The sequence below is a fragment of the Oncorhynchus nerka genome, linkage group LG7 (genome assembly GCF_034236695.1).
Source record: "Oncorhynchus nerka isolate Pitt River linkage group LG7, Oner_Uvic_2.0, whole genome shotgun sequence".
Classification (NCBI taxonomy): domain Eukaryota; kingdom Metazoa; phylum Chordata; class Actinopteri; order Salmoniformes; family Salmonidae; genus Oncorhynchus; species Oncorhynchus nerka.
This window is the reverse complement of record NC_088402.1, coordinates 77248120-77261976: the sequence shown is the minus strand read 5'-3', so window position 1 is coordinate 77261976 and position 13857 is coordinate 77248120. Positions and strand designations below refer to the sequence as shown.

Genomic DNA, 13857 nt, shown 5'->3' with positions numbered 1-13857 from the left:
TGCCATAGTCTCCTGGTGTGGACGAGCTGTCATAGTCTTCAAATGTGGACGAGCCGCTATACTCCTGGTGTGGATGAGCTGCCATAGTCTCCTGGTGTGGATGAGCTGTCAAAGTCTTCTAGAGTGGACGAACTGCTATAGTCTTCTAGAGTGGATGAGCTGCCATAGTCTCCTGGCGTGGACGAGCTGCCATAGTCTGCTGGTGTGGATTAGTTGCTATAATCTTCTAGAGTGGACGAGCTGCCATAGTCTTCTAGAGTGGATGAGTTGCCATAGTCTTCTAGAGTGGATGAGCTGCCATATTCTCCTGGCGTGGACAAGCTGCCCTAGTCTTCTAGAATGGACGAGCTGCCATCGTCTCCTGGCCTGGGCGAGCTGCCATCGTCTCCTGGGGTGGACGAGCTGCCATAGTCTCCTGGTCTGGGCGAGCTGCCATAGTCTCCTGGTGTGGATGGGCTGCCATAGTCTCCTGGTATGGACGAGCTGCTGTAGTCTCCTGGCCTGGGCCAGCTGCCATAGTCTCCTGGCCTGGGCGAGCTGCCATAGTCTCCTGGCCTGGGCGAGCTGCCATAGTCTCCTGGCCTGGGCGAGCTGACATAGTCTCCTGGCGTGGACGAGCTGCCATAGTCTCCTGGCCTGGGTGAGCTGCCATAGTCTCCTGGTGTGGACGAGCTGCCATAGTCTCCTGGCCGGGGTGAGCTGCCATAGTCTCCTGGTGTGGATGAGCTGCCATAGTCTCCTGGTATGGACGAGCTGCTATAGTCTCCTGGCCTGGGCCAGCTGCCATAGTCTCCTGGTGTGGATGAGCTGCCATAGTCTCCTGGTGTGGACGAGTTGCCATAGTCTTCTAGAGTGGACGAGCTGCTATAGTCTCCTGGTGTGGATGAGCTGCCATAGTCTCCTGGTGTGGACGAGCTGTCATAGTCTCCTGATGTGGACGAACTGCTATAGTCTCCTGGTGTGGACGAGCTGTTATAGTCTCCTGGCCTGGGCCAGCTGCTATAGTCTCCTGGTGTGGATGAGCTACCATATTCTCCTGGTTTGGGTGAGCTGTCATAGTCTCCTGGTGTGGACGAGCTGCCATAGTCTCCTAGTGTGGAAGAGCTGCCATAGTCTCCTGGCCTGGGTGAGCTGCCATAGTCTCCTGGCCTAGGTGAGCTGCCATAGTCTCCTGGTGTGGATGAGCTGCCATAGTCTCCTGGTTTGGACGAGCTGTCATAGTCTCCTGGCGTGGACGAACTGCTATTGTCTCCTGGTGTGGACGAGCTGCTAGAGTTTCCTGGCCTGGGCGAGCTGCCATAGTCTCCTGGTGTGAATCAGCTGCCATAGACTCCTGGCATGGGCGAGCTGCCATAGTCTCCTGGTGTGGATGAGCTGCCATAGTGTCCTGGTGTGGATGAGCTGTCAAAGTCTTCTAGAGTGGACGAGCTGCCATAGTCTCCTGGCCTGGGCGAGCTGCCATAGTCTCCTGGCGTGGACGAGCTGCCATAGTCTCCTGGCCTGGGCGAGCTTACATAGTCTCCTGGTGTGGATGAGCTGCCATAGTCTCCTGGCATGGACGAGCTGCTATAGTCTCATGGCCTGGGCGAGCTGCTATAGTCTCCTGGTGTGGATGAGCTGCCGTAGTCTCCTGGCCTGGGCGAGCTGCCATAGTCTCCTGGTGTGGATGAACTGCCATAGTCTCCTGGTGTGGACGAGCTGTCAAAGTCTTCTAGAGTGGACTAACTGCTATTGTCTCCTGGTGTGGACGAGCTGCTAGAATCTCCTGGCCTGGGCGAGCTGCCATAGTCTCCTGGTGTGAATGAGCTGACATAGTCTCCTGGCCCATGCGAGCTGCCATAGTCTCTTGGTGTGGAAGAGCTGCCATAGTCTCCTGGTGTGGATGAGCTGTCAAAGTCTTCTAGAGTGGACGAGCTGCTATAATCTTCTAGAGTGGATGAGCTGTCATAGTCTCCTGGCGTGGACGAGCTGCCATAGTCTCCTGGCCTGGATGAGTTGCTATAGTCTTCTAGAGTGGACGAGCTGCGATATTCTCCTGGCGTGGACGAGCTGCCATAGTCTCCTGGCGTGGATGAGTTGCTATAGTCTTCTAGAGTGGACGAGCTGCCATAGTCTTCTAGAGTGGACGAGCTGCCATAGTCTTCTAGAGTGGATGAGATGCCATAGTCTTCTAGAGTGGAAGAGCTGCCATAGTCTCCTGGCGTGGACAAGGTGCCATAGTCTTCTAGAGTGGACGTGCTGCCATAGTCTTCTAGAGTGGATGAGCTGCCATAGTCTCCTGGCCTGGGCGAGCTGCCATAGTCTCCTGGTGTGGATGAGCTGCCATAGTCTCCTGGCATGGACGAGCTGCTATAGTCTCCTGGCCTGGGCGAGCTGACATAGTCTCCTGGTTTGAATGAGCTGCCATAGTCTCCTGGCCTGGGCGAGCTGCCATAGTCTCCTGGTGTGGATGAGCTGCCATAGTCTCCTGGCGTGGACGAGCTGACATAGTCTCCTGGCGTGGATGAGTTGCTATAGTCTTCAAGAGTGGGCGAGCCGCCATATTCTCCTGCCGTGGACCAGCTGCCATAGTCTCCTGGCGTGGATGAGTTGCTATAGTCTTCTAGAGTGGACGAGCTGCCATGGTCTTCTAGAGTGGACGAGCTGCCATAGTCTTCTAGAGTGGATGAGCTGCCATAGTCTTCTAGAGTGGATGAGCTGCCATATTCTCCTGGCGTGGACAAGCTGCCATAGTCTCCTGGCCTGGGCGAGCTGCCATAGTCTCAAGGCATGGACGAGCTGCCATTGTCTCCTGGCCTGGGCGAGCTGCCATAGTCTCCTGGCGTGGACGAGCTGCCATAGTCTCCTGGCCTGGGTGAGCTGCCATAGTCTCCTGGTGTGGGTGAGCTGCCATAGGCTCCTGGTTTGGACGAGCTGCCATAGTCTCCTGGCCTGGGCGAGCTGCCATAGTCTTCTGGTGTGGATGAGCTGCCATAGTCTCCTGGTATGGACGAGCTGCTATAGTCTCCTGGCCTGGGCCAGCTGCCATAGTCTCCTGGTGTGGATGAGCTGCCATAGTCTCCTGGTGTGGACGAGTTGCCATAGTCTTCTAGAGTGGACGAGCTGCTATAGTCTCCTGGTGTGGATGAGCTGCCATAGTCTCCGGGCGTAGATGAATTGCTTTTGTCTTCTAGAGTGGACGAGCTGCCATAGTCTTCTAGAGTGGACGAGCTGCCATAGTCTTCTAGAGTGGACGAGCTGCCATAGTCTTCTAGAGTGGATGACCTGACATAGTCTTCTAGAGTGGATGAGCTGCCATATTCTCCTGGCGTGGACAAGCTGCCATAGTCTTCCAGAGTGGACGAGCTGCCATAGTCTCCTGGCCTGGGCGAGCTGCCATAGTCTCCTGGCGTGGACGAGCTTTCATAGTCTCCTGGCCTGGGCGAGCTGCCATAGTCTCCTGGTGTGGATGAGCTGCCATAGTCTCCTGGTATGGACGAGCTGCTATAGTCTCCTGGCCTGGGCGAGCTGCCATAGTCTCCTGGTGTGGATGAGCTGCCATAGTCTCCTCGTCTGGGCGAGCTGCCATAGTCTCCTGGTGTGGATGAGCTGCCATAGTCTCCTGGTGTGGACGAGCTGTCATAGTCTTCAAATGTGGACGAGCCGCTATACTCCTGGTGTGGATGAGCTGCCATAGTCTCCTGGTGTGGATGAGCTGTCAAAGTCTTCTAGAGTGGACAAACTGCTATAGTCTTCTAGAGTGGATGAGCTGCCATAGTCTCCTGGCGTGGAGGAGCTGCCATTGTCTCCTGGTGTGGATGAGCTGCCATAGTCTCCTGGCGTGGACGAGCTGCCATAGTCTGCAGGTGTGGATTAGTTGCTATAATCTTCTAGAGTGGATGAGTTGCCATAGTCTTCTAGAGTGGATGAGCTGCCATATTCTCCTGGCGTGGACAAGCTGCCCTAGTCTTCTAGAATGGACGAGCTGCCATCGTCTCCTGGCCTGGGCGAGCTGCCATCGTCTCCTGGGGTGGACGAGCTGCCATAGTCTCCTGGCCTGGGCGAGCTGCCATAGTCTCCTGGTGTGGATGGGCTGCCATAGTCTCCTGGTATGGACGAGCTGCTATAGTCTCCTGGCCTGGGCCAGCTGCCATAGTCTCCTTTTGTCGATGAGCTGCCATAGTCTCCTGGTGTGGACGAGCTGCCATAGTCTTCTAGAGTGGACGAGCTGCTATAGTCTCCTGGTGTGGATGAGCTGCCATAGTCTCCTGGTGTGGACGAGCTGTCATAGTCTCCTGGTGTGGACGAACTGCTATAGTCTCCTGGTGTGGACGAGCTGTTATAATCTCCTGGCCTGGGCGAGCTGCCATAGTCTCCTGGCCTGGGCGAGCTGCCATAGTCTCCTGGCCTGGGCCAGCTGCCATAGTCTCCTGGCGTGGACGAGCTGCCATAGTCTCCTGGCCTGGGTGAGCTGCCATAGTCTCCTGGTGTGGATAAGCTGCCATAGTCTCCTGGTTTGGACGAGCTGCCATAGTCTCCTGGCCGGGGTGAGCTGCCATAGTCTCCTGGTGTGGATAAGCTGCCATAGTCTCCTGGTGTGGATGAGCTGCCATAGTCTCCTGGTGTGGACGAGTTGCCATAGTCTTCTAGAGTGGACGAGCTGCTATAGTCTCCTGGTGTGGATGAGCTGCCATAGTCTCCTGGTGTGGACGAGCTGTCATAGTCTCCTGGTGTGGACGAGCTGTCATGGTCTCCTGATGTGGACGAACTGCTATAGTCTCCTGGTGTGGACGAGCTGTTATAGTCTCCTGGCCTGGGCCAGCTGCTATAGTCTCCTGGTGTGGATAAGCTACCATATTCTCCTGGTGTGGGTGAGCTGTCATAGTCTCCTGGTGTGGACGAGCTGCCATAGTCTCCTAGTGTGGAAGAGCTGCCATAGTCTCCTGGCCTGGGTGAGCTGCCATAGTCTCCTGGCCTGGGTGAGCTGCCATAGTCTCCTGGTGTGGATGAGCTGCCATAGTCTCCTGGTTTGGACGAGCTGTCATAGTCTCCTGGCGTGGACGAACTGCTATTGTCTCCTGGTGTGGACGAGCTGCTAGAGTTTCCTGGCCTGGGCGAGCTGCCATAGTCTCCTGGTGTGAATCAGCTGCCATAGACTCCTGGCATGGGCGAGCTGCCATAGTCTCCTGGTGTGGATGAGCTGCCATAGTGTCCTGGTGTGGATGAGCTGTCAAAGTCTTCTAGAGTGGACGAGCTGCTATAATCTCCTAGCCTGGATGAGTTGCTATAGTCTTCTAGAGTGGACGAGCTGGCATATTCTCCTGGCCTGGATGAGTTAATATAGTCTTCTAGAGTGGACGTACTGCTATATTCTCCTGGCGTGGACGAGCTAACATAGTCTCCTGGCGTGGATGAGTTGCTATAATCTTCTAGAGTGGACGAGCTGCCATAGTCTTCTAGAGTGGACGAACTGCTATAGTCTTCTAGAGTGGATGAGCTGCCATAGTCTCCTGGCGTGGAGGAGCTGCCATAGTCTCCTGGTGTGGATGAGCTGCCATAGTCTCCTGGCGTGGACGAGCTGCCATATTCTCCTGGCGTGGACAATCTGCCCTAGTCTTCTAGAGTGGACGAGCTGCCATCATCTCCTGGCCTGGGCGAGCTGCCATCGTCTCCTGGGGTGGACGAGCTGCCATCGTCTCCTGGCCTGGGCGAGCTGCCATCGTCTCCTGGGGTGGACGAGCTGCCATAGTCTCCTGGCCTGGGCGAGCTGCCATAGTCTCCTGGTGTGGATGAGCTGCCATAGTCTCCTGGTATGGACGAGCTGCTATAGTCTCCTGGCCTGGGCCAGCTGCCATAGTCTCCTTTTGTCGATGAGCTGCCATAGGCTCCTGGTGTGGACGAGCTGCCATAGTCTGCTTGTGTGGATTAGTTGCTATAATCTTCTAGAGTGGACGAGCTGCCATAGTCTTCTAGAGTGGATGAGTTGCCCTAGTCTTCTAGAGTGGACGAGCTGCCATCGTCTCCTGGCCTGGGCGAGCTGCCATCGTCTCCTGGGGTGGACGAGCTGCAATAGTCTCCTGGCGTTGATGAGTTGCTATAGTCTTCTAGAGTGGGCGAGCCACCATATTCTCCTGGCGTGGACGAGCTGCCATAGACTCCTGGCGTGGATGAGTTGCTATAGTCTTCTAGAGTGGACGAGCTGCCATAGTCTTCTAGAGTGGATGAGCTGCCATAGTCTTCTAGAGTGGACGAGCTGCCATAGACCGCTGGCCTGGGCGAGCTGCCATAGTCTCCTGGTGTGAATGAGCTGCCATAATCTCCTGGTATGGACGAGCTGCTATAGTCTCCTGGCCTGGGCCAGCTGCCATAGTCTCCTTTTGTCGATGAGCTGCCATAGGCTCCTGGTGTGGACGAGCTGCCATAGTCTGCTTGTGTGGATTAGTTGCTATAATCTTCTAGAGTGGACGAGCTGCCATAGTCTTCTAGAGTGGATGAGTTGCCCTAGTCTTCTAGAGTGGACGAGCTGCCATCGTCTCCTGGCCTGGGCGAGCTGCCATCGTCTCCTGGGGTGGACGAGCTGCAATAGTCTCCTGGCGTTGATGAGTTGCTATAGTCTTCTAGAGTGGGCGAGCCACCATATTCTCCGGGCGTGGACGAGCTGCCATAGACTCCTGGCGTGGATGAGTTGCTATAGTCTTCTAGAGTGGACGAGCTGCCATAGTCTTCTAGAGTGGATGAGCTGCCATAGTCTTCTAGAGTGGACGAGCTGCCATAGACCGCTGGCCTGGGCGAGCTGCCATAGTCTCCTGGTGTGAATGAGCTGCCATAATCTCCTGGCCTGGGCGAGCTGCCATAGTCTCCTGGTGTGGACGAGCTGTCAAAGTCTTCCAGAGTGGACGAACTGCTATTGTCTCCTGGTGTGGACGAGCTGCTAGAGTCTCCTGGCCTGGGCGAGCTGCCATAGTCTCCTGGTGTGAGTGAGCTGCCATAGTCTCCTGGCCTGGGCGAGCTGCCATAGTCTCTTGGTGTGGAAAAGCTGCCATAGTCTCCTGGTGTGGATGAGCTGTCAAAGTCTTCTAGAGTGGACGGAGCTGCTATAATCTTCTAGAGTGGATGAGCTGCCATTTTCTCCTGGCGTGGACAAGCTGCCCTAGTCTTCTAGAGTGGACGAGCTGCCATCGTCTCCTGGCCTGGGCGAGCTGCCATCGTCTCCTGGGGTGGACGAGCTGCCATAGTCTCCTGGCCTGGGCGAGCTGCCATAGTCTCCTGGTGTGCATGAGCTGCCATAGTCTCCTGGTATGGACGAGCTGCTATAGTCTCCTGGCATGGGCCAGCTGCCATAGTCTCCTTTTGTCGATGAGCTGCCATAGTCTCCTGGTGTGGACGAGCTGCCATAGTCTTCTAGAGTGGACGAGCTGCTATAGTCTCCTGGTGTGGATGAGCTGCCATAGTCTCCTGGTGTGGACGAGCTGTCATAGTCTCCTGGTGTGAACGAACTGCTATAGTCTCCTGGTGTGGACGAGCTGTTATAATCTCCTGGCCTGGGCGAGCTGCCATAGTCTCCTGGTGTGGATGAGCTGCCATAGTCTCCTGGTGTGGACGAGCTGCCATAGTCTCCTGGCGTGGACGAGCTGCCATAGTCTCCTGGCGTGGATGAGTTGCTATAGTCTTCTAGAGTGGACGTGCTGTCATAGTCTTCTAGAGTGGATGGGCTGCCATAGTCTGCTGGCGTGGACAAGCTGCCATAGTCTTCTAGAGTGCACGAGCTGCCATAGACCGCTGGCCTGGGCGAGCTGCCATAGCCTCCTGGCGTGGACGAGCTGCCATAGTCTCCTGGCGTGGATGAGTTGCTTTCGTCTTCTAGAGTGGATGAGCTGCCATAGTCTCCTGGCGTGGACGAGCTGCCATAGTCTCCTGGCGTGGGTGAGTTGCTATAGTCTTCTAGAGTGGACGAGCTGCCATAGTCTTCTAGAGTGGATGAGCTGCCATAGTCTTCTAGAGTGGACTAGCTGCCATAGTCTCCTGGCGTGGACAAGCTGCCATAGACTCCTGGCATGGGCGAGCTGCCATAGTCTCCTGGTGTGGATGAGCTGCCATAGTGTCCTGGTGTGGATGAGCTGTCAAAGTCTTCTAGAGTGGACGAGCTGCTATAATCTCCTAGCCTGGATGAGTTGCTATAGTCTTCTAGAGTGGACGAGCTGGCATATTCTCCTGGCCTGGATGAGTTAATATAGTCTTCTAGAGTGGACGTACTGCTATATTCTCCTGGCGTGGACGAGCTAACATAGTCTCCTGGCGTGGATGAGTTGCTATAATCTTCTAGAGTGGACGAGCTGCCATAGTCTTCTAGAGTGGACGAACTGCTATAGTCTTCTAGAGTGGATGAGCTGCCATAGTCTCCTGGCGTGGAGGAGCTGCCATAGTCTCCTGGTGTGGATGAGCTGCCATAGTCTCCTGGCGTGGACGAGCTGCCATATTCTCCTGGCGTGGACAATCTGCCCTAGTCTTCTAGAGTGGACGAGCTGCCATCATCTCCTGGCCTGGGCGAGCTGCCATCGTCTCCTGGGGTGGACGAGCTGCCATCGTCTCCTGGCCTGGGCGAGCTGCCATCGTCTCCTGGGGTGGACGAGCTGCCATAGTCTCCTGGCCTGGGCGAGCTGCCATAGTCTCCTGGTGTGGATGAGCTGCCATAGTCTCCTGGTATGGACGAGCTGCTATAGTCTCCTGGCCTGGGCCAGCTGCCATAGTCTCCTTTTGTCGATGAGCTGCCATAGGCTCCTGGTGTGGACGAGCTGCCATAGTCTGCTTGTGTGGATTAGTTGCTATAATCTTCTAGAGTGGACGAGCTGCCATAGTCTTCTAGAGTGGATGAGTTGCCCTAGTCTTCTAGAGTGGACGAGCTGCCATCGTCTCCTGGCCTGGGCGAGCTGCCATCGTCTCCTGGGGTGGACGAGCTGCAATAGTCTCCTGGCGTTGATGAGTTGCTATAGTCTTCTAGAGTGGGCGAGCCACCATATTCTCCTGGCGTGGACGAGCTGCCATAGACTCCTGGCGTGGATGAGTTGCTATAGTCTTCTAGAGTGGACGAGCTGCCATAGTCTTCTAGAGTGGATGAGCTGCCATAGTCTTCTAGAGTGGACGAGCTGCCATAGACCGCTGGCCTGGGCGAGCTGCCATAGTCTCCTGGTGTGAATGAGCTGCCATAATCTCCTGGTATGGACGAGCTGCTATAGTCTCCTGGCCTGGGCCAGCTGCCATAGTCTCCTTTTGTCGATGAGCTGCCATAGGCTCCTGGTGTGGACGAGCTGCCATAGTCTGCTTGTGTGGATTAGTTGCTATAATCTTCTAGAGTGGACGAGCTGCCATAGTCTTCTAGAGTGGATGAGTTGCCCTAGTCTTCTAGAGTGGACGAGCTGCCATCGTCTCCTGGCCTGGGCGAGCTGCCATCGTCTCCTGGGGTGGACGAGCTGCAATAGTCTCCTGGCGTTGATGAGTTGCTATAGTCTTCTAGAGTGGGCGAGCCACCATATTCTCCTGGCGTGGACGAGCTGCCATAGACTCCTGGCGTGGATGAGTTGCTATAGTCTTCTAGAGTGGACGAGCTGCCATAGTCTTCTAGAGTGGATGAGCTGCCATAGTCTTCTAGAGTGGACGAGCTGCCATAGACCGCTGGCCTGGGCGAGCTGCCATAGTCTCCTGGTGTGAATGAGCTGCCATAATCTCCTGGCCTGGGCGAGCTGCCATAGTCTCCTGGTGTGGACGAGCTGTCAAAGTCTTCCAGAGTGGACGAACTGCTATTGTCTCCTGGTGTGGACGAGCTGCTAGAGTCTCCTGGCCTGGGCGAGCTGCCATAGTCTCCTGGTGTGAGTGAGCTGCCATAGTCTCCTGGCCTGGGCGAGCTGCCATAGTCTCTTGGTGTGGAAAAGCTGCCATAGTCTCCTGGTGTGGATGAGCTGTCAAAGTCTTCTAGAGTGGACGGAGCTGCTATAATCTTCTAGAGTGGATGAGCTGCCATTTTCTCCTGGCGTGGACAAGCTGCCCTAGTCTTCTAGAGTGGACGAGCTGCCATCGTCTCCTGGCCTGGGCGAGCTGCCATCGTCTCCTGGGGTGGACGAGCTGCCATAGTCTCCTGGCCTGGGCGAGCTGCCATAGTCTCCTGGTGTGCATGAGCTGCCATAGTCTCCTGGTATGGACGAGCTGCTATAGTCTCCTGGCATGGGCCAGCTGCCATAGTCTCCTTTTGTCGATGAGCTGCCATAGTCTCCTGGTGTGGACGAGCTGCCATAGTCTTCTAGAGTGGACGAGCTGCTATAGTCTCCTGGTGTGGATGAGCTGCCATAGTCTCCTGGTGTGGACGAGCTGTCATAGTCTCCTGGTGTGAACGAACTGCTATAGTCTCCTGGTGTGGACGAGCTGTTATAATCTCCTGGCCTGGGCGAGCTGCCATAGTCTCCTGGTGTGGATGAGCTGCCATAGTCTCCTGGTGTGGACGAGCTGCCATAGTCTCCTGGCGTGGACGAGCTGCCATAGTCTCCTGGCGTGGATGAGTTGCTATAGTCTTCTAGAGTGGACGTGCTGTCATAGTCTTCTAGAGTGGATGGGCTGCCATAGTCTGCTGGCGTGGACAAGCTGCCATAGTCTTCTAGAGTGCACGAGCTGCCATAGACCGCTGGCCTGGGCGAGCTGCCATAGCCTCCTGGCGTGGACGAGCTGCCATAGTCTCCTGGCGTGGATGAGTTGCTTTCGTCTTCTAGAGTGGATGAGCTGCCATAGTCTCCTGGCGTGGACGAGCTGCCATAGTCTCCTGGCGTGGGTGAGTTGCTATAGTCTTCTAGAGTGGACGAGCTGCCATAGTCTTCTAGAGTGGATGAGCTGCCATAGTCTTCTAGAGTGGACTAGCTGCCATAGTCTCCTGGCGTGGACAAGCTGCCATAGTCTTCTAGAGTGGACGAGCTGCCATAGTCTCCTGGCGTGGGCGAGCTGCCATAGTCTCAAGGCGTGGACAAGCTTTCATAGTCTCCTGGCCTGGGCGAGCTGCCATAGTCTCCTGGTGTGAATGAGCTGCTATAGTCTCCTGGCCTGGGCGAGCTGCTATAGTCTCTTGGTGTGGAAAAGCTGCCATAGTCTCCTGGTGTGGATGAGCTGTCAAAGTCTTCTAGAGTGGACGGAGCTGCTATAATCTTCTAGAGTGGATGAGCTGCCATATTCTCCTGGCGTGGACAAGCTGCCCTAGTCTTCTAGAGTGGACGAGCTGCCATCGTCTCCTGGCCTGGGCGAGCTGCCATCGTCTCCTGGGGTGGACGAGCTGCCATAGTCTCCTGGCCTGGGCGAGCTGCCATAGTCTCCTGGTGTGGATGAGCTGCCATAGTCTCCTGGTATGGACGAGCTGCTATAGTCTCCTGGCATGGGCCAGCTGCCATAGTCTCCTTTTGTCGATGAGCTGCCATAGTCTCCTGGTGTGGACGAGCTGCCATAGTCTTCTAGAGTGGACGAGCTGCTATAGTCTCCTGGTGTGGATGAGCTGCCATAGTCTCCTGGTGTGGACGAGCTGTCATAGTCTCCTGGTGTGAACGAACTGCTATAGTCTCCTGGTGTGGACGAGCTGTTATAATCTCCTGGCCTGGGCGAGCTGCCATAGTCTCCTGGTGTGGATGAGCTGCCATAGTCTCCTGGTGTGGACGAGCTGCCATAGTCTCCTGGCGTGGATGAGTTGCTATAGTCTTCTAGAGTGGACGTGCTGCCATAGTCTTCTAGAGTGGATGGGCTGCCATAGTCTCCTGGCGTGGACAAGCTGCCATAGTCTTCTAGAGTGCACAAGCTGCCATAGACCGCTGGCCTGGGCGAGCTGCCATAGCCTCCTGGCGTGGACGAGCTGCCATAGTCTCCTGGCGTGGATGAGTTGCTTTCGTCTTCTAGAGTGGATGAGCTGCCATAGTCTCCTGGCGTGGACGAGCTGCCATAGTCTCCTGGCGTGGACAAGCTGCCATAGTCTTCTAGAGTGGACGAGCTGCCATAGTCTCCTGGCGTGGGCGAGCTGCCATAGTCTCAAGGCGTGGACAAGCTTTCATAGTCTCCTGGCCTGGGCGAGCTGCCATAGTCTTCTAGAGTGGACGAGCTGCTATAGTCTCCTGGTGTGGATGAGCTGCCATAGTCTCCTGGTGTGGACGAGCTGCCATAGTCTTCTAGAGTGGACGAGCTGCTATAGTCTCCTGGTGTGTAGGAGCTGCCATAGTCTCAAGGCGTGGACAAGCTTTCATAGTCTCCTGGCCTGGGCGAGCTGCCATAGTCTCCTGGTGTGGATGAGCTGCCATAGTCTTCTAGAGTGGACGAGCTGCTATAGTCTCCTGGTGTGGATGAGCTGCCATATTCTCCTGGTGTGGATGAGCTGCTATAGTCTCCTGGTGTGGACCAGCTGTCATAGTCTCCTGGCCTGGGCGAGCTGCCATAGTCTCCTGGTGTGGACGAGCTGCCATAGTCTTCTAGAGTGGACGAGCTGCTATAGTCTCCTGGTGTGGATGAGTTGCTATTGTCTCCTGGTGTGGACGAGCTGCTAGAGTCTCCTGGCCTGGACGAGCTGCCATAGTCTCCTGGCCTGGATGAGTTGCTATAGTCTTCTAGAGTGGACGAGCTGCTATAATCTCCTGGCGTGCAGGAGATGCCATAGTATCCGGGCGTGGATGAATTGCTTTTGTCTTCTATAGTGGATGAGCTGCCATATTCTCCTGGCGTGGACGAGCTGCCATAGTCTCCTGGCGTGGATGAATTGCTTTTGTCTTCTAGAGTGGACGAGCTGCCATAGTCTTCTATTGTGGACGAGCTGCCATAGTCTTCTAGAGTGGACGAGCTGCCATAGTCTTCTAGAGTGGATGAGCTGCCATATTCTCCTGGCGTGGATGAGCTGCCATAGTCTTCTAGAGTGGACGAGCTGCCATAGTCTCCTGGCCTGGGCGAGCTGCCATAGTCTCCTGGCGTGGACGAGCTTTCATAGTCTCCTGGCCTGGGCGAGCTGCCATAGTCTCCTGGTGTGGATGAGCTGCTATAGTCTCCTAGATATGGACGAGCTGCTATAGTCTCCTGGCCTGGGCGAGCTGCCATAGTCTCCTGGTGTGGATGAGCTGCCATAGTCTCCTCGTCTGGGCGAGCTGCCATAGTCTCCTGGTGTGGATGAGCTGCCATAGTCTCCTGGTGTAGACGAGCTGTCATAGTCTTCAAATGTGGACGAGCTGCTATACTCCTGGTGTGGATGAGCTGCCATAGTCTCCTGGTGTGGATGAGCTGTCAAAGTCTTCTAGAGTGGACGAACTGCTATAGTCTTCTAGAGCGGATGAGCTGCCATAGTCTCCTGGCGTGGAGGAGCTGCCATAGTCTCCTGGTGTGGATGAGCTGCCATAGTCTCCTGGCGTGGACGAGCTGCCATAGTCTGCTGGTGTGGATTAGTTGCTATAATCTTCTAGAGTGGATGAGCTGCCACAGTCTTCTAGAGTGGATGAGAAGCCATAGTCTTCTAGAGTGGATGAGCTGCCATATTCTCCTGGCGTGGACAAGCTGCCCTAGTCTTCTAGAGTGGACGAGCTGCCATCGTCTCCTGGCCTGGGCGAGCTGCAATCGTCTCCTGGGGTGGACGAGCTGCCATAGTCTCCTGGCCTGGGCGAGCTGCCATAGTCTCCTGGTGTGGATGAGCTGCCATAGTCTCCTGGTATGGACGAGCTGCTATAGTCTCCTGGCCTGGGCCAGCTGCCATAGTCTCCTTTTGTCGATGAGCTGCCATAGTCTCCTGGTGTGGACGAGCTGCCATAGTCTTCTAGAGTGGATGAGCTGCTATAGTCTCCTGGTGTGGATGAGCTGCCATAGTCTCCTGGTGTGGACGAGCTGTCATAG

General features: G+C 55.6%; 1 protein-coding gene across 1 annotated transcript; it reads right to left on the bottom strand.

Annotated features, from left to right (window-relative positions):
• Window positions 1-326: 326 nt before the first annotated feature.
• On the bottom strand, window positions 327-5888 carry LOC135572658 (collagen alpha-1(III) chain-like). The gene is made up of 9 exons (XM_065021092.1): window positions 5609-5888; window positions 4671-5111; window positions 3672-3839; window positions 3080-3439; window positions 2797-2953; window positions 2324-2751; window positions 1727-2143; window positions 893-1306; window positions 327-577 (listed from the first exon to the last, which is right to left on the bottom strand). Exons 1-9 carry the CDS (start codon window positions 5886-5888, stop codon window positions 327-329), a joined length of 2916 nt encoding a protein of 971 aa, XP_064877164.1.
• Window positions 5889-13857: the final 7969 nt, after the last annotated feature.